This window comes from Quercus robur, chromosome 6, assembly GCF_932294415.1.
Source record: "Quercus robur chromosome 6, dhQueRobu3.1, whole genome shotgun sequence".
Taxonomy (NCBI): domain Eukaryota; kingdom Viridiplantae; phylum Streptophyta; class Magnoliopsida; order Fagales; family Fagaceae; genus Quercus; species Quercus robur.
In genome coordinates this window covers 3,617,236-3,636,411 of record NC_065539.1, presented here as the reverse complement: position 1 = coordinate 3,636,411, position 19,176 = coordinate 3,617,236, and the positions used below count along the sequence as shown (strand labels likewise).

The 19,176-nt window shown below is 37.3% G+C and overlaps 1 protein-coding gene across 1 annotated transcript; it reads left to right on the top strand.

Moving 5' to 3' along the window:
- The first annotated feature begins 11,400 nt into the window (after positions 1-11,400).
- LOC126732345 (protein SCO1 homolog 2, mitochondrial) lies at positions 11,401-17,995 on the top strand. Its single transcript, XM_050435123.1, has 7 exons — positions 11,401-11,703; positions 12,799-12,934; positions 13,082-13,157; positions 16,916-17,116; positions 17,204-17,293; positions 17,410-17,542; positions 17,629-17,995. Exons 1-7 carry the CDS (start codon positions 11,630-11,632, stop codon positions 17,735-17,737), a joined length of 819 nt encoding a protein of 272 aa, XP_050291080.1. The 5' UTR covers positions 11,401-11,629; the 3' UTR covers positions 17,738-17,995.
- The last annotated feature ends 1,181 nt before the right edge of the window (positions 17,996-19,176 follow it).

Here is a 19,176-nt window from a genome sequence, read left to right as displayed (position 1 = left end):
ACAAATATGCTAAGTGAAAGAAGAGTAGCCTTATATTATATTTATATATTATATGTCCATTTTAAGTATAAGTAGTTCTGTATATTTACCAAAAAGGAAGTGAAAGAAGAGTGGCCTTATATTATATGTCCAGGTTATTTCGGAGTATAAGACCCCAAAAAAGGGGATCTTAAGTCTTAACATTTTTTAAACCCTTTTTTCCAATCCGTAGGTTAATAGAAAAAAGTTAATTTCAGTTAATACAACTAATAAAAATCTCTTATAGTAGAATAAGAGATATGGGGTCTTCGAACCTTACTTCACAAAAAATCAATTGATTTATGGACTTGATGATGAAGAACAGTTATTATGGAGTGGGTATTAGAGGTTTGAAATCTAAAAATATGCTTTTGGATCAAACTATAGAACATAATGAGTGTCATATGTATGAAAAAATTTTAAGAGATAGAGAGATATGTGTATGTAGATGTAGAACATATCATATACAGGAAGGAAACAGGAGAGAATTTTTTTTTTTTTTTTAAGTAAAAAAGAAATCCACAAAAAAGTCACATACATTAATTCCCAATCTTAATAAAATTCATTATTAAAAAAGTTACTAAAATAGTTCTTGGACCCAATTTGGCTCTATTTAAATTGCAATGTTCATTAATGGGCATTGGCATAGGTTGATTGAGCCATGGCTAAAAACAAGAAAAGCTCCGGAGGATGGACGGGAATATAGGCAATCACCCAAGGATAGAAAGAAGCTAGATGGGTTTTATGTGTGCATACTGTGTGCTTGCTGTACTACTTCATGCCCTTCCTACTGGTGGAACCTTGAGGAGTTCCTGGGTCTTGCAGCTTTGCTTCATGCCTATAGATGGATTTCTCATAGGTAAAAAATGTTTAGCACTTCAAATTAATTATATAACAATAGTGCTTAAGCTTAATTCATTCAAATGTGCTAAGTTTGTATCCAATATTATTACTAATATTAAGTGATTCCCATTAATTTGTATCAAAATGTAAGGACTCTATTAGCTAGTTGATACATCCTTTGTGCTAGCGATCAGTTTTAGGTTATGATCAGTTTTAGGTTATGTTTTGTGGTCTTTTGGCAGTCGGGATGACTTCACGGATGAATGATTGCAAGCCTTAACGGAGGATCAAAGGAGATTATATAGATGCAGGACTATTAAGAATTGCATAGCAACTTGCCCCAAAAGCCTGAATCTTGCATATGCCATTCACAAGATGAAGTCTAAGCATCTCCTTTCTCTGCCATGCCAGTCGAAAGAATTGAGAGTTTGTAAAGTTATATTAAGTGTAATACTATTATTGTTAAGTTCAACAATGTTGTCAAGCTTTAATACGTGCCCTATTTTTTATTTTTTATTTTTTTCGATAGGAAGTACTGAATTTGTATTCATGAGTTAAGAAATAGTAGCTACATCAATATCCTGAGCACAGGCCTGCTCAATATGGCTCGGGCAGGATTCCACCCAAGCAACGTAACTAACTAATGACTTAGAATACTGTGCTAACTTGTGAGTAGGGACATTTTCCTGTCTTTTAGTGTGTGTGAAACAGCATGATCTAAACATGCATGCTCGTTGATGGATGCCATCCACAATGAATTGGGTCGAAGAACTTGGCGTTGCTATCCCCTGGATTGCATTGATGACTTCCAGCGCATTGCTCTCAAACACCGCATCTCAGATGCCTATGTCTAGTGCGAAGCGCATACCGATCTCCAAAGCTTTGGCTTCCGTCTCAAAAGCACCAAAGGGACCCACCATGGGGCTGCTTACTAGTTCAGGGCTCGCTACTGCTAGCTTCCTCGGGCCCTCATTGGTCATCTGGCACTCATCCATTAAGCCGAGGGAGTTCTTTAGTGTAACCCTTCCAGGTTTACCCCTTCCATCTGTTCGAATGACATTTCTCTCTTTCCAAATACCCCAGCACACAAATACAAACTGTTCTGCCAAACCGGGTTGCACTTCCTCATACCTTTGAAGCTTTTCCATAGCATCCAAGAAGCTCCAGTTGGGCCCAATGTCAAAAGGAAGAGAGAACTTACTCAAATTCCACACTTTCTTAGCATGAGCACAAAACTAGAGAATGTGAAGTATGTTTTCCCTCGGGTTCTCGCATAGTGCATAGTCACCTTCTACCATGATGCGCCTCTGCTGTAGAGCCTCTTTGGAAGCTAGAATGTCCCTAGTAGCCTTCCAAGCAAAATGCTTGACTTTTTGAGGCAGGTTCATTCTCTATAGCGCCTTCCATACTTTCTTTCTCGTCGAGGGGTTCGAGCAATCAATTGTGCCGCCATTCCTATTCTCCTCATAGGCCAATCTATATGTGCTTTTGACCGTAAATTTTCCACTTAGTGTTTCCGCCCATATCATTTTGTCCTTGGGCTGATGCAAGATTAATGGGATGCTTAAAATAGCATCGACATCCTTCTCTAAGAAGCAGCATCGAATCCGTTCTGCTTTCCACTCCATGGATTCTCTGTTTATGAGGTCACAGACCAGAGTAACATTCGAGCAGGCATCTTCACTTGTAACAATACTGTATGAAGTTGGCTTAAGGATCCATTTGTCGCACCAAACTCTCACACCCTCCCCTGAGCCTATTTGCCACCTCGTGCTCCTTTGCACCACCCCTTGAGCCACCATTATGCTTCGCCAAGCATAGGAAGGGTGGCGACCTAAATCTGCCTCTATGAAGGAGCAGTGAGGAAAGTACTTCGCCTTAAAAACCCAAGCAACCAAAGATGTGGAGTTAGTCTGCAACCTCCACCCTTGCTTTGCCAAAAGCACCAAATTGAACAACCGCAAATCTCTGAATCCCATGCCTCCCATTTCCTTTGGCATGCACAACTTGTCCCAGCTTAGCCAGGTTAGTTTTTTCTCATCTTTAACCTGACTCCACCAGAACTGTCAAATCAACCTAGTGAGTTCATCACATAATTTCTTAGGCAAGAGAAAGCAAGACATGGAATAAGACGGGACAGCTTGTGCAACCGCATTGATTAGTATTTCCTTACCAGCAGTCGTCAAGAGTTTTTCCTTCCATCCTGACACTTTGTTTGCAACCCTTTGTTTTAAGTTGGCAAAAGTATTGTTTTTAGACCGACCCACCAAGGATGGTAGCCTGAAATAGGATTCATGAGGCTAAATCTCACTTGCACCAAACATTGCCCTGATTGACTCCTTTAACTCATTAGCTGTGTTAGGACTGAAAAATAGGGAGGTTTTTTTACCGATTTAATTGTTGCCCAGATGATTGTTCATAAACTTGTAGCACCCTTTGAATTTCAGTGCATTCCTCCAACATGGCCTTTCCAAAAATGAGACTATCATTGGCGAAGAAAAGGTGAGACACTCTAGGGCCCCCACCCGAGGCAACCACTCCTCTTAATCTCTGCCATTGGACTGAACTGTAGAGTAAGGTAGACAAGCCCTCCACACAAATGAGAAAAAAATATGGAGAGAGTGGGTCGCCTTGTTGGAGCCCACGTGTCGGATGTATTTCCCCACATGGCCTGCCATTAATTCTTACTGCATAAGAGACCGACGACAAGCACCTCATGACTAGTTGCACCCAATGCTCATGGAAGCCTAATTTTAACATTATCTGCTTTAAGCACTCCCACTCTACCTAGTCGTATTAGTCGTAGGCTTTACTCATGTCTAATTTCAATGCCATTTCCCCACTTTTAGCTTTCCTTAGCTTGCCAATATGATTCATCACTTCATGTTCCACTAAGACATTATCTGTGATTAATCTCTCTGCCACAAATGCACTTTGGTTTTCACACGCGATTTCCTGCAGCACTAACTTCATTTTGTTTGCCACCACTTTTGAAGCTAATTTGTAAGCCACATGCACAAGCTTATTGGTCGGCAATCCGTGACCCTTTCCGAATCTTTCGTTTGGGATGAGCACAATATAAGTCTCATGAAACTTGGGCGGTGCTATACTGTGGTTAAGAGAATTCAATGTAGTACATATAACAGTAGCTCTAACAGTAGGCCAATAATGTTGATAAAATAAAGGGGGCATACCGTTAGGACCTAGGGTCGTCATGGGATGCATCTGATTCAAGGCTTTCTTGACTACCATTACCTGAAACTCCCTATTCAGTGAGGCATTCATCATGTTCGATACTTTTGGCTGAATGGCATCAATAAGCTCCCCCTCAATTCGAGGTTTGGAGGAGGTAAAGAGGTCATCAAAATATTGAACGAACTCATGGCCAATTTGCTCCTCATTTTCTATCCACACGTTGTTGGAGTCCAGCACCCTACTTATAGTATTACGCTGTAGGCGGTTGGATGCTTTGGTGTGAAAGAAGGTTGTATTCTTGTCCCCTACTTTTAACCAACTATTTTTTGACCTCTATAACCAAGTACCTTCCTCAATAGCTAGTACTTTGTTTAGCTCTTATCTAGTCTCATGAAGATCATCCAAGACTGCACCTATGTTCGAATTCTCCAACATTTGGAGCTTCTGTTGCAATGTTGTGACTTTTCTACCCACATGGCCAAACACATTTTTGTTCCACAACGTCAATGCGGATTGAAATTCTTCTAAGCAGCTAGCAATTGGCCATTGAGAGCCCCTGTTTTTACCTCTTACCCGAGCTTCCTGAACCACCTCACTGCACGCCTTATCTTTAAGCCACATGGCTTCAAACCGAAAGAGTTTAAACCTCCTGAGCTTCCGCCGAAAGGAGTTGGTTGCCTTTAAGAGCAGTATACTATGATCAGAAGTAGAGGAGGCAATATGGAATAACTTAGTGCGTGGGAACATCCCCACCCAATTGGTTGAGACCAGTGCACTGTCTAGCCGTTCTTGTATCCGCCCATGGTTGCCCAACCTCCACTGCTAGGTGAATGTTGATCCCTTGTACCCCAAATCCTTGAGATTGCATCTATTAATAGCATCCCGAAATTGTTTCATCTGGTCCTCTGGTCTAGCATTGCCACCTTCCTTCTCACTTGTGAACATGAGTTCATTGTAATCCCCCATACACACCCAAGGTAAATCGCTGCGAGTACTGAGTCTTGACAAAAAAGCCCATGATTCACTACGTTTACTAGTTTCGGGGTGCATGTAAAAAACGATGAACCTCCACTTCCTTACACCCTGATCCTCCGATATGATAGCATCTATATGGTTGGTTGAGTATGTTTGCACCTCCACAGTTGTAAAACAACTCCATAGGAGGGCAAGTCCACCACCCTGCCGCACACATGGTACCACTAGTCCCTATTTTCTGTCCAACTTCCTTTGGATCTATTTCATCTTAGTAACATCATGTTTAGTCTCCATTAAGAAGATTAAGGTGGGATCTTCCTCCATCACTACTTTGTGGAGTGCTTTAATTGTGAGGGGGTTCCCAAGTCCCCTACAGTTCCAACTTATCGCACTCATTACTCTGGCGGGGCTGACCTGCAGCCATCACTGATCCAAGCTCTTGATCCATGAGTTTGCTAAAGGCCATGACATCCCCTTATACCTTGGTCCTTTTCACATTCTCCACAGTACCTGATATGTCTTTCAAGGGAGAACAGGTTCTATGCTTACCGCTCTTCTCAGTATGCTCTACCTCCATCATGGTACCTATCCCCAAACCACCTCTTTTCTCCATCTCTATCACTCTACGTGAATTATTTTCTTTTTTTGCATGGTTGGGCCCACTCAACCTTTCTTTAATGTTGCTTGGTTGGATTTTTTCAGTTTTGGCTTTGTTGAGCTAGACGGTGAAATTAGGCCCATAGAGAAAGGAGAAAGTGTTTGGGATTTTACCTGGGCTTGATTAGCTGTCTTGTTAAGCATTTGTGGCCTAGGTAGTGTCATTGTGTTGTTATTTAACTTTCCCTGGGGCCCATTGTTGCTAGTTGAAACTTCCTCCTTCACATGCGCATGAGGGGACTGAACATTTGTTTGTATCGCCTCGGTCATACCCGTGCTCTGCTCTGCATGATGGTGATTCGTTGTGTTAGCTGTATCCCCACAAATCGTTGCATCAATCTCCTTTAGCTGCTCCTCAAACTGAAAACCTCGCTGCGCATGAAGGATTCTCGGGATTTCCACCTTGGTAAACGTGACCACACCCCCCTACGTTAGCCCTACCTTTTTCATTGTCCTTTACCGTCGCTGTTTAGGACTGGGTTTCCCCCACAACACTTTGCGGGGAACGGTTTGTTACCGTGGCAGCCTAAGCAAGGAAGTCTGCATTCCTTTGTACCTCCCCATCACTATCTCGAGAAGGTGCCAAGACCATTTGTGGTTTCTGAAGCCTTTCCTGCATTGCCCTCAGCCATGGGTCGTATGGCTTGTCCCCTGTATTCATTCGTTTTGTATGACGAAGCCCTACTAGGCAATTGTTTTCATCGTGAGTCACCATGCCGCAAAGGTACCAAAATATTGGCATTCGCTCGTATTTGAAGTCAACCCAAATCTGACTTAATCCTCCCAATTGAACCTTCCGGCCTTTGCACAGTGGGTTCGAAATGTCTATTGTAACCCTTATTCACATGAAGTTTCCAAGACAGAACCCCTTCTCATTCACATCTACACTTTCCACAGATCCAATGGTGGCCTCTATGCTATACCCCACCTCCTTGGTTTGGTACATGGTTGGGATACCGTGGATTTGGATCCATATTACCATCTTGTCAAACCTGATCTTACTCACTACCTCTCTTGTTTTCAACTTATGTAAGGCAATGAGGTATTTGTCAAAGGAACATGGACGAGCAGTAGGACTTTATTTGCATCATCCTCATTCTAGAAAAGAAAGAATGCCTTGTTATCTCTTAAGTCACTCACCTCAAAGTTCTGATTCGTTTTCCATATAGACCTCAGTACCTGCGCCATCGATTCCAGGTTAACTCGCCGTTTCGTGAAGAACTTCCCAACCAACACTTTATTACTTTCTATCACTGGGGCACCTATAACAATCTCTGCTCCCTCCCTCTCTGATAGTTGTAAACCCACACATTTATTCAAAATATCATCTATAGCTTTCTTTCCCAAATGTTTAAGCAAAAAATTTCTACCGTGAAGGAGAGAGCTGTTCGTATAGAGACAAAAAAAAAAAAAAAAAAATTCACCGCTGGGACTCCTTGGAGAACCTAGAGAGAAAACCCCACAAACCTAGAGAGAAAACTCCTTATCTAGTCGCCTCTTAATACGTGCCCTATGTTATATATGGATGTTGAACTCCTACAATTAGTAAATAAGTGATATGCCCCTGATCGTTATGTTTTGCATCACTAGTTTTATTTATTTATTTATTTATAAAATTTCAATCTATGATGCTTTCTTGCACTCTTAATCAAAACAAGATACTAATTGATTTTTGGTGTAGACGGGGAGATATCTTATTTAACTATTAGAGACTTTACTAGTTGAACTAACTAAAACCAACTTTTACATTTGCATCACTAGTTTGTGCAGTGCAGGGTAGCAGTAAATGAATATGCTGCTCTTTGATCTGTGATATCATTTTATTCTATTGAAAATGCTAAGTTGCATTTCTGTTAAGGTATCATAGTTTATTCTTAAAAAGAAAAAAAAAATGTCAGCATGGTTTGTATGAATGACACTTGGATGGATGACGATGAAAATAAAGTTGCAAAGTGTAGCCACATGTAGCTTTCTATTATTGGCCAATGGTTAAGATGATAGCAATTAGCTAGATTTAAATTATGGCTGAAAGAGTGAAAGTACATAAACAAATTGTCATTATCTTCAAAATTGAAGAGAAGATAGAATCGAGAAGGGATCTCTGTAAATTTCAACAATACCCATACCTTTCTTCTTTGTTGGCTAAACAACAATGCCCATACCATACCACCGGGCCTAGTTGCCCAAGTGGTACCCGGTTCCTTAAGTAACCTCAAGCTCGGGGGTTCAATCCCCTGAATAAACAATTACCCAGCCAAAAAAAAAAAAAAAAAAAAAAACAATGCCCATACCATACCTTATTTCAACAATAACTTTAACTTAGAAATAGAAGTGTTATACTTTAATTAATAATTAGAAATATATACTATCATTTAAAATAAAATTATAAATTAAAATATATTTAAAATTAACAAAATCATATACCATTAAATAATAGTGGGATTTTAGTGGTTACACTAAATGACTATATTCTCTTTGCGAAAAGTGTTTACACTCATTAACTATTAAGATAATTGACTTTATATTAAATTTCATTACTAATAATTTACTTTACGAAAAACCATATTACATAATTTTCAAGAAATTTAAAATTCTATTTCAATTAATATTCAAGTCACCTTAAACCCAACTGATATTCACTTTTGCAATAACCTTTTCTAATCCAATTTTGTGAGTATTTGATTCACACACAAAAAAAAAAAAATTTATGAGCATTAGGAGTCCAATTTTGTCTATATAATATATATATATATATTGTAGGGGTAAAATTCCCAAAGTCAACAATGGGCCTTGGGCCCCGCACGGAGCCCAACCATGACCAAAAGGGAAAAGGGGGACCAAAAGACTTCTGGCCCAGTCTTGTTGAGCCTAGTTTATTTTAAAAGACGTCCGAGGAGGAATGTCTCCTCGGACACACAAATATGGGCCCAATGTGCGCCCCCTCCACAGTGAAGAACCATCCCAGACAAACGTGGGTAGTAGGATGAGCCTCACGCAGCAGGAAAGAGGAAAATGTAAGACGTCCAGGGAGAAGTCACAACTGCCGCATTAAATGCAAGGAAGTTACTTTTTCAGCCACATTAATGTGGAGAAGACAGGCGAACAGTGTTACATTGGCCAGTGCAACTTACAGAAAGATAAGGTGGACGTCCGATGGGACAGACACTCAAGTGAAGGTCTAGATGGTTAACAAGTGTAAGACCCTTATCAATTTAAGGAGGCTATATAAGAGAAGGAAATCCCCATGAAGAGGGGATCGGAGAATTTAGAGAAAAGAGAGAGAGAGAGGTTAAAGAATTCTGTAGTCTTTAACTAGAGCAAGAGGTGCACTTATAAGTCTCCTCGGACCGATATCCTGTAAACTTAAATGGAATATTCTCACGTTCAGACTGTTGCATGGCATACAACTAACTAACGTTCACTTCGTTCAACCTTAGTTCTGTAACCCGCTCTCTACAAATTCATTATCTAGGGACTTTTGGGCCAGAACCACTTACTTGTTGGGCCTGGGCCCCAAAAACCGCCCCTACATATATATATATATATATATATATATGTACGGCACCGAGCTCCCAAAGCCCATACAGGCCTTGGGCCCAGACCCATCTAGGCCCCGGGCCCAAGCCCATACCAGCCTTGGGCGCAGGCCCAGCAGATAGTTCCCGTTACCTTATGCCCTTCTTAAAACTGCCTTAGGGCCAAAAACAAGTTTTGGTTATTAAGCTCCCGGGGTTGACCGGTTAACGTTTCCCGGTAGAGCGCATGAGTCAATACCCGGGAAGGTCATGATATGCACGGGAACGTGAGTTGCCGAACACAATCGGTGAAAATGGAGCCAAGTTCCAAGATCATAAATGCTGCACCGCCCTTTCACCTAAAACAACCACTTTAACCAGATAATACTGGACCTTCAATAGCACTAACGATGAATATAATCATGGTCTCCCCACTAACCTTGGCTATAAATAGAGGAAAGTTGGGAGAAGAAGGGGTTCAGAAAAATTGAGAGAAAGAAGTCAAAGAGAGAGCTTTTCAGCAGAGTGTTGCTTTGAGTCTCTCTGCCGAGAACGACCCATTGTAGGAAATCCTTAAACCCACTACAAATAAATTGTGAGCCCAAGGGATCTAAGGCCCAGAGTTCTTGTACTTGGTTCTTACAATATATATATATATATATATATAAATTATAATGAAAAAATCAATTGAATTTATATAAGTAAAAAAAAAAAATCACAAAATATTTTTTTTAATATATTGATTTAATACTCACGTTAACAACGTGAGTTCCAGTTAGCTCAACTGGTAAAGTCTTTGATGGTTGTATAAGAGATCTATAGCTATCATCAGGAGCAGACGCCATAGGTTGAAACTCTCTCTCAACAAAAAAAATACACACATTAACAACAAAATATATTATGATTGATTCTTTATTAAACTAGTCGCTAACCCGTGCGATGCACGGGATAATTAAACAAAATTTATACACATTCACTTTTATTGGTACAATAATTTGAAAATAATTCTAACTAATACCCGAATGTAAAAAACAAATTGACTTACTATTTAAAGTAACTTTCTGAAGAATTTACACATATTGTGCAACTGAGTTTTAATTTCTCATCAATAATAAAAACATGGAAATTCAAAACATGGAAAGAAAATAAAAATTACAACAATTAATTTCATTATCTTTCATGCTATACTTTGTAATTGTACGGAATTAAGTCAACTCAATTTAAGTAGTTGTAATAAAATTGACTTCTACTATTCTCTATTCTATAGAGATATGAACATATTGGATTTTTCAAACAATTACTGGTATTGCAATAAAATGATTTATTATTGAAAATAAGAAACAAAGAAAATCTGTCTATAACTTAAGAAACACAATATACTAAAATTAAAGAGATAAAATTTTCGGAGAACAAAATATTATAGATAATTTTAGAAACAGATTATACACTTAAAAGGGTTAGTAATTTATAGTACTTACCCCCACTATTACTATACAGACACCAAGTGCGGTCGTCGTAACCCTTTGAAAGAACCTTCCCCAATTGGACCCTATCAAAAAAAAAAAAAACACCCAATTAACAAAATTGATCCAAAAGGATCTAAAAAGCACACAAAATCAATTCAAAAAACAAAAATATGAGACAAAGTAATTACTTTCCGCTGCCAATGAAATCGTCTTTTGTATTGATGTTCCAAACTGCAACACTTATCTCTCTAAGGCTTTCAATTAACGAAAACACAAACTTCTCTTGGAATACCGGAGTATTATGACCATCTATACACACACACACAAAAAACAAAATCAGCATAACTCACTATAACTCTATAGAAGCTTAAAAAATATAAAGAGAAATTAAAGGGGTTGAATTTGATATTTACATTTGGAGAGAGAGAGTTTGCAGAAACTGTGGTTTTATATTTCTTAACTTGAGAGAGGGGTAAGGTTGCTAGGGTTTTGAGGTGTTATAATATTTTTATTTTTATTTTTTATTTTTTAAATATTGTGCTGACGTGAAAAATTGTGGTGCCAGCAGAAATTTCGGTTTTATATATATATATATATAGATTACCATATATATATATATATATATATATATATAGATTACCTAACCATTTTTATTTTAAAACTTACAAAATTAGTAGACAACATGGGCTTTCATGGGGCACAACTGCGCAAGGGCCTGAACAAATCTGAACCCACTTTGGTGTTAGCAAGAAAGCGAATTCTACAATACAACATCAACCCAAAAAAAACAAAACCCAATAAATATGAGCTTGGGCAGCAAGAAAATCAGTAGCAGCAGAAGGAAAGAAACGAACGAAGCGCGTGTGCTTTTAGTCTTTGTTTTCGACAAAAATCTGAAAATGGCTCCTTGCCTGAAAGAGAGGTCTAGTTCGAATTACCAGAAAGCTTAGTAAGGTAGCCATGCCCATTTCTCGGTTTCTTTTCTTTTCCTCCAAACGCAGCTCTACACAGCAGGCTCTCAATCTACTCAAGAGGTCAGTCACTTCACAAAACCCCTTTAATCCTTTCTTTCTAAATTGATGTGTAGCTCTATTTTTATATAACTCTCTAGCATGATGTAATGGGAATTCTGTATTCATATTCAATAACATAGAGTCCCTTTTTTTTTTGGGGGGGGGGGGGGGGTGTGTTTTTTAGATGATATGTACAAATTTGTGTTGCATTCAATGATTATTGAGTGGGAGAGTTCAGGTACTATATTTGGTGTAGTCAACTTTAAAGATTGTGACATTTGGCTTGGTTTTGGTACTTGAATCAATGTATTTGTATGTTGAGGTTTGTCAAGATTTCTGAAAGACTGAAACTTTGGTGTAGAATAGGCATTTTGGGGGTTGTTTTGTTTATGTGCAATATCTTGTTGTTCTTCCCTAATGGCATTTGGCAAGCATAAGCAATATCTTTTTTTTTGGGGGTGTGTGTTGTTTTTAGATGATATGTACAAATTTTTGTTGCATTCAATGATTATTGAGTGGGAGAATTCAGGTACTATATTTGGTGTAGTCAACTTTAAAGATTGTGACATTTGGCTTGGTTTTGGTACTTGAATCAATGTATTTGTATGTTGAGGTTTGTCAAGATTTCTGAAAGACTGAAATTTTGGTTTCGAATAGGCATTTTGGGGGTTATTTTGTTTTGTTTTGTTTATGTGCAATATCTTGTTGTTCTTCCCTAATGGCATTTGGCAAGCATAAGCAATATCTTTTTTTTGGGGGGGTGTGTTGTTTTAGATGATATGTACAAATTTTTGTTTCATTCAATGATTATTGAGTGGGAGAGTTCAGGTACTATTTGGATTAGTCAACTTTAAAGATTGTGAAATTTGGCTTGGTTTTGGGACTTGAATTAATGTATTTGTATGTTGAAGTTTGTCAATATTTCTGAAAGATTGAAACTTTTGTTTTAGAATAGGCTTTTTGGGGGGTTGTTTTGTTTATGTGCAATATCATGTTTTTCTTCCCTAATGGCATTTGGCAAGCATAAGCAATATCTCAAAACCAAAATACCCTATTGAAAAATATTGTACAAGCTTGCACCCTTGTTTTGTGCTGAATCATATATGGATGTTGTAGGTGTGGTCCATCTAAGAGAATTCAATCTTGTAACTATACCAAATCATCAGGGGGGTTCAGTAATGGAAAGACACGTGCTCATTCTGTGACCTCTGTAGAAACACAGGCTTCTCGCTCATGGGCTGTTTATGCAGTTGTATGCTGCCTTACCCTTGTTTTCTCTCATGTTAATATGTGCTACTTCTTGTTTTCAACGTCTCCTTGAAATATATGAATAATGAACAAGATTAGGACCCTGCATTGGAAGTTAATGATTCATTTATATTTATTTATTTTCCTTTAGCCAGCTGCTTTACTTGGATTTGCGGGACTAGCAACTCTTGTTCATTATAATGATGAGAGAAGAGCAATTCCGAAAGGTACATCTTTTTATACTCCATTATTTCTTTTTAATGGGTTGGAGTTAGAGGTTGGAATCTGAAAGTTAATGGTTGTGAACTTTTACCTCTTTGGGTGCAGCATTGTAATTTCAGTTTCATCTTGTTGTTCTTCTTTGATTTCCACTCTGTAAGATTGGGTCATCTGTTTCTTTGCTGTCTATGTCAAATAAGAAAAGATTAATCAGACAATTTATTCCTTGCTCCTGGGCATGAGCATAAACTGCTTAGTTCGTCAGGAATGAATGTTCTCGAATTACCCAGTAACCAGTTTTGGCGAGTGGGGTCAGTTATCCGTAGGTTTTACTAGCTAAAGGTGAGTCCAAAGGGCTCTTATTTAGTAAGGCTCCCTATGTTATCCAATTAAAAAAAAAAGAAAAAGAAAATTTATTTCTTCTTGAGATAATCATGAAGTGGGAATGGGAATAATTGAGAACTTGCACCTCTTGGGTGCAACATTGTTATTTCAGTTTTGTCTTGTTGTTGTTCTTTTTTGATTTCCATTCTTTGAGATTGCATCATTTGTTTTGTTGTTGTCTATGTCATATAAGGAAAAAAAAATTAATGAGACAATTTCTGCATTGTTGAGATACTCATGAAGTGGGAATTAGTTGGTTTCTGTTAGTTTTTCTATAGGCAGGTCCTTCCAACAACTGAAGATTTCGAGTTTCTGAATGCACATACACAGACATGAGAAAGTGTTAGAGATTTTTTCACATTCCAATCATGATTTTAAGCCCCTCATAATACGGTTTAACTGGTGATTGAATTGAGAAAACAATGATGATAGACTGTTAATTTTTTATGCCAAGGCTTTCTATTAATGTTATGGCACACTTTTCTTGAAGAATGTCAAAAAATTTAATTGATGCTATATTAACTATAATATCATAGAAATATGCTAAAGGATATGCAAACAGAAGAAGGTACAGTCACATCATTTGCATCACTAATGGAATGTCATCTTAAAGAGTTGGATTGCATCTTTTATTCCAAATTTGAACTTGTCAGTAATGATTTGTACTTATCAGGGATGTGATCATTGCTTTCACTTATTAGTTCCCATGAGTTTAAATGTTTGAGTGGAAGAAATATAGCATCCATTTTAGTATAATGACGCAGGTGTATGCTTACAACCCAATGATCAAATTGCAGTCTTCATGATGGTCTGGTACTGATGGGTAGATGAGTGCGCTATTTGTGGAGAGCAGAATAGATTGTTTTTCCTTCTGCAACTCCTGTGTAGGTTTGGCTTCTGTTACAGCACCAAAAACCACTTTCCCTGACAATTTTGAGGGCCATGATGATCTTAAAGCTCAAGTGATTTCATGATTATATGTATTTCAACAGCTTTTGGGCCTTTAAAAGAATTGTTTAGGCTTTATCATGATGTAGCCTTGTTGATATCAATAGCTGTCACTAGTGGAAGGTTATGGATACACCCCTGCACCACTTTTCTTTTTTTGTTGTGATAAAGAAAGTTTTTCATTTGCTTGCTACCTCTTAGGCTTCAAGTGTAAGAAGTAGCTTTAAGGTAGAATAAGGGGGGCCAAATAAGTGAGATGACAGCGTCTATATACTAGGTTTTCAAAGGAACTCCATAAAAGGAAAAGAATGAAAGAAAATATTTTGTATGAGCGTGTGTAGTGTGTACAGAAAGTCCTTTTTTTAGGGATCTTGAATGGCTGAATAATTAATAGCCAGTAGAAGCCCCAAAGGATGACACACTTAACATGTAAATGGTATCCCTTTGCATTTATAAGCTATAAATTTAATGATGATTTTTTCTTTTCAATTTAGAAAAATTCATTTGTGGGAACGAAAGAGTGGAGAGTATGTCTGATTTTTGGTGAGTAGTAAGCAAGGCCATGTAAAGGAAGAAGGTAATTGTAGATTGGATACTAATGGCCCTGACTTTGGCATTGTACAGGGGACTACCTTGAACTTATGAAGTTGAAGAATGGTAAACCTTGAACTTACCTTCTTTGTTCCATTTTCTAAACCTTTGAATGGTTTTCTGGTGGGTGCAGTAATGGCTGCATCAAAAATTTGTTAGAACTATATGCCCTCTAAAGTTTGGAATTGGTGCTTGTAAAACATTGCTGAGCCAATCCCTTCACAAATCTTGGGATTTTCTTCCCAGCCATTTTTATGTAGAAATTAGTCATCAAGAATGGTGGTTATGGATGATGGCCATGGAGGATCCTTTATTTTAGCCTGTCCCAACCTTTGTGCCCTTCTGCTCGAGTCACATTATCAGCACATTACCCTACCATTTAATTTGATTAACTGACTTGCACATTGGAGCAGCATTGCAATAATTCATATTACATTATTAAAATATTGCAATTGATAGGAGTGGCTTAAACATAGGGGATGCAGTTAACTTCACCCATAATTGAATAATGAATATATGGGTTTCCCTTATCCTCCTTGGTATAAGTAATTCCTGAATCTTTTTCCTTTTTAATAGATTTAGAGATATTTTTTAAGTCTTAGCACATTCAAAGTGGGATAGGAGTAAGGAGCTTTGTTTGATTCACATTAAACCTAGCTCTTGCTATTGTTTAAATTTATTATATATCTAAGATAAAGCCAAGAGCCTTGTAGCTCAACTGTTTGGCACTTCTTGATGTTTTTATTTGAGACAACCAGTGTTCAAATTCCCCTCACCCCCAACTATCGATGTATCAATCAAAATTATGCATGCGTTTGGATTGCAATTAAAATTATAAATTATTTCACTATTCAGCTTATTTTTGTTACTATTCATGGGTCCTACTATATTATTTCAACTAACTTTTACCTTTATCTGCAGTACTTTCAGTAATAAGTTTTCAGTTTCAGCAAAATAAACAGTATCCAAACAGACCCTATATCTAAAATAAAGTTCTTTGGTTTTTTCTAAACACCTATGCCACCTCTTAGTAAGCTTTGAAATTTTAATCTGGCAGCTCCAGGCAGCTATCTAGGAAGATATTATATTAAACTAGATAGCTCAACAACACCTTAAATTATCCTGGTTGAGTTATTCAGTATCCGTTTCTACTTTTTTTGCATTATAATCGTGATACTTAAAAAGATATGATTTGTGGTGGTGGTTCTTAGTCTAACTTGAAATTAGTTCAAGTTACTGAAGAGGTAACTTGTGGATATGGCAATTTGGACCCAATTTTCATTTATTCTAATTGGTCTACTTAAAAGCATTATATGCTGTCACTGGGTAGGAATCAACTGGAGTCTGGAGTAAGGCCCAGAATTGCTTGCCACACTGTTGGCCACTACTGATGTTGGCTATAGAGCATGGTTGTATAAGATGTCCAAAAAGTTCCAGCAGGGTTTATAGTATTGATCAGGTTTGTATTATCCCCATCCATCAACAGCATGTAAGCAAAAGCAACTAAAAGTTGAGAAGATGTAGTTAAGTTATGCTAGAATAATATGCAAATCAACTATCTAATGTCATTTCTCCATCCACAACAAAAACTTGAATGTTATATGGGATAATTTTAGTATTGGCTATAATTAATAAACTGTTTGCCTAATTTGACTCCTGTTCTCTACTTAGTTTGAACTATGAAAAGGTAAGCATGAGAAATGTGAAAGGACTGTTGATAATCTATCGTAAAACTATATTAATACAAATATATGCTTCTATATTTGAGTTGCGGAAGAAAGATTTTCATTAGGTATATGACTGAATAACATGTTTGTTCTCATTTCTCTCTTTATTGACTCAGGCCAGGGTAACAAATCCAGTGGAAATACTGTAAAGGGGCCTACAATTGGTGGTCCATTCACTTTAGTTGATACTGAGAATCGAATTGTTACTGAACAGAATTTTCATGGAAAGTGGGTTCTCCTCTATTTTGGCTATACTTCATCTCCAGATGTTGGGCCAGAGCAAGTACAAATTATGGCCAAGGCTGTAAAGTTACTAGGTTTATACTTTATACTTTATCAACTATAATGAATGATACTGATTTTCTGTTATGATCACTGACATTGTATATTTGCTTGGAAATTAGAGTCAAAATATAATTCCGAGATTCTACCAGTGTTTGTTACTATTGATCCTCAACGTGACAACCCTTCACAACTTCGTGCTTACCTTAACGGTGAGAGTTCCCACAAAACCAAAGTGCGTAGCAATATGCCAGCTTTAAGATACAAATAACTTATTTGATCCTCTCTTTTTCTTGCATCATGTTCCCAAACCTTTTACGGATTGCAGAATTTGACTCAAGAATAATAGGATTAACGGGGCCTGTATCGGCTATCAGGCAGATGGCACAGGAGTACCGCATATATTTCAAAAAAGTAGAAGAGGAGGGAGATGACTATCTTGTTGACTCTTCCCACAACATGTAAATCCTTCACTGGTCTTTGCTTTTCCTTCTTTTTCTTTCCTGGTTGAATTCAAAGTGTATGTAACCCATCTTAAAACTAGCAGGTATCTGATGAACCCGAGAATAGAGGTTGCAAGATGCTTTGGGGTTGAGTACAATGCAGAGGAATTGTCAGAGGCAATATTAAAGGCGATGATAAGTACCCCTACTTAATAGCTCCAAATTTTTGATAGAATGTCAATTCTGATATGCAGTAAGAGAAATACTATATTTTTGACATCATTTTAACACGACCTTTATTTTTGGGGTTATTTTTTCTTTTTTGATGAAATTTCTTTACACATTTTACTGAGTTCAAATGTCACACCTGACTAACCAGCTGCTAGATTTTTAGTTAGCTGAGTAATCGGTTTCAACATCATTTGAACAAGAACATAAAAAGATGAATGGCAATCTAATTTTTGAATGATATTCTTTTTTTGCATAAGAAGCGTGTCTCCTGATCCTTTAAGCATGGCTTAGTCAGTTTTGCCTTGGTGGATGCTGAAATATTGAATTTAATGCAAGAAATGTTAATAGTATCTCAATTCTCAACTACATAAAAAAATGAAAGAAGTCAACAAATTGTTGATATGATAGTAGCAGGCTCGACGGGAATGTTAATAGAATGATGGGATTATCATCTAAAACAAGTTAATAGAGAAAATTTTAAGGCAAATAAGAATTTGAGCAAATTAAACCCAATTTTAGGAGCAAATGATCAACCAATCATTTTAATATATGCAATAATAAAATACTTATTAGTCAGTAAAATCAAATGGACAACTTTTTTGCAATCAATTAGAATATGAACAAGAATATGATCCTTTGTCAATTGTTCAAAAATATTTCCTCCTTAAGGGAAAAAAAGGCTTATTTTATTCCAAATGATCTCAAAAAAAAAAAAAAAAAAAAAAATTGGAAGAATATACTTTTGTAGACACTAAGGGCTTGCTTGGTTTAGAGGTGTTTTGAGTGATATGATCCAAAACTCATAACTAAGTTATCAAAAAACATGGGACCCACATAATTTTTTTTGTTTGGCTTGATTTCCTAATCTTGTTTTCATCTCTCAAAAATTTTGAGTGAGAGTGATGAAAACCGAAAACACCAAATTGGTGTTTTCAGTTTCTGAGATACATAACTCAGTGACAAGATTGTAAATTTTTGACCTTTGTGGGGCTCATATGTGTTGATGGTGTTACCTCTCTCTTACTTTATTCTTTCTCTTTCTTCTCCCACTTTTCTCTCTCTCTCTCTCTCTCTGTTTTTTCTTTCTTTCTTCCTTTCTCTGGTTCATCCCAGTTCTGTTAATGACCCAAAAAAGGAAAATCACGAGATCATGATTGCTGGTGTTGGTTCAGCCCAGTTCCATTGCCACCATCAAAGCGAGAGCCTTGAAACACCAAGACCATGATCGTTGGTGTTGGGTTTTGATTTTGTCGCCGTGATTTTGTCGCTAGTGTTGGGTTTTATTTTTATTTATATATCTGATTGATTTTGTCGATGGTTGATGAATGGGTTTTGTTGATGGTTGACGAGTTCTGTTGATGGGTTTTATTTTTATTTTGATGAATGAGTTTTGATTTTGTCGACGGTTGATAAATGGGTTT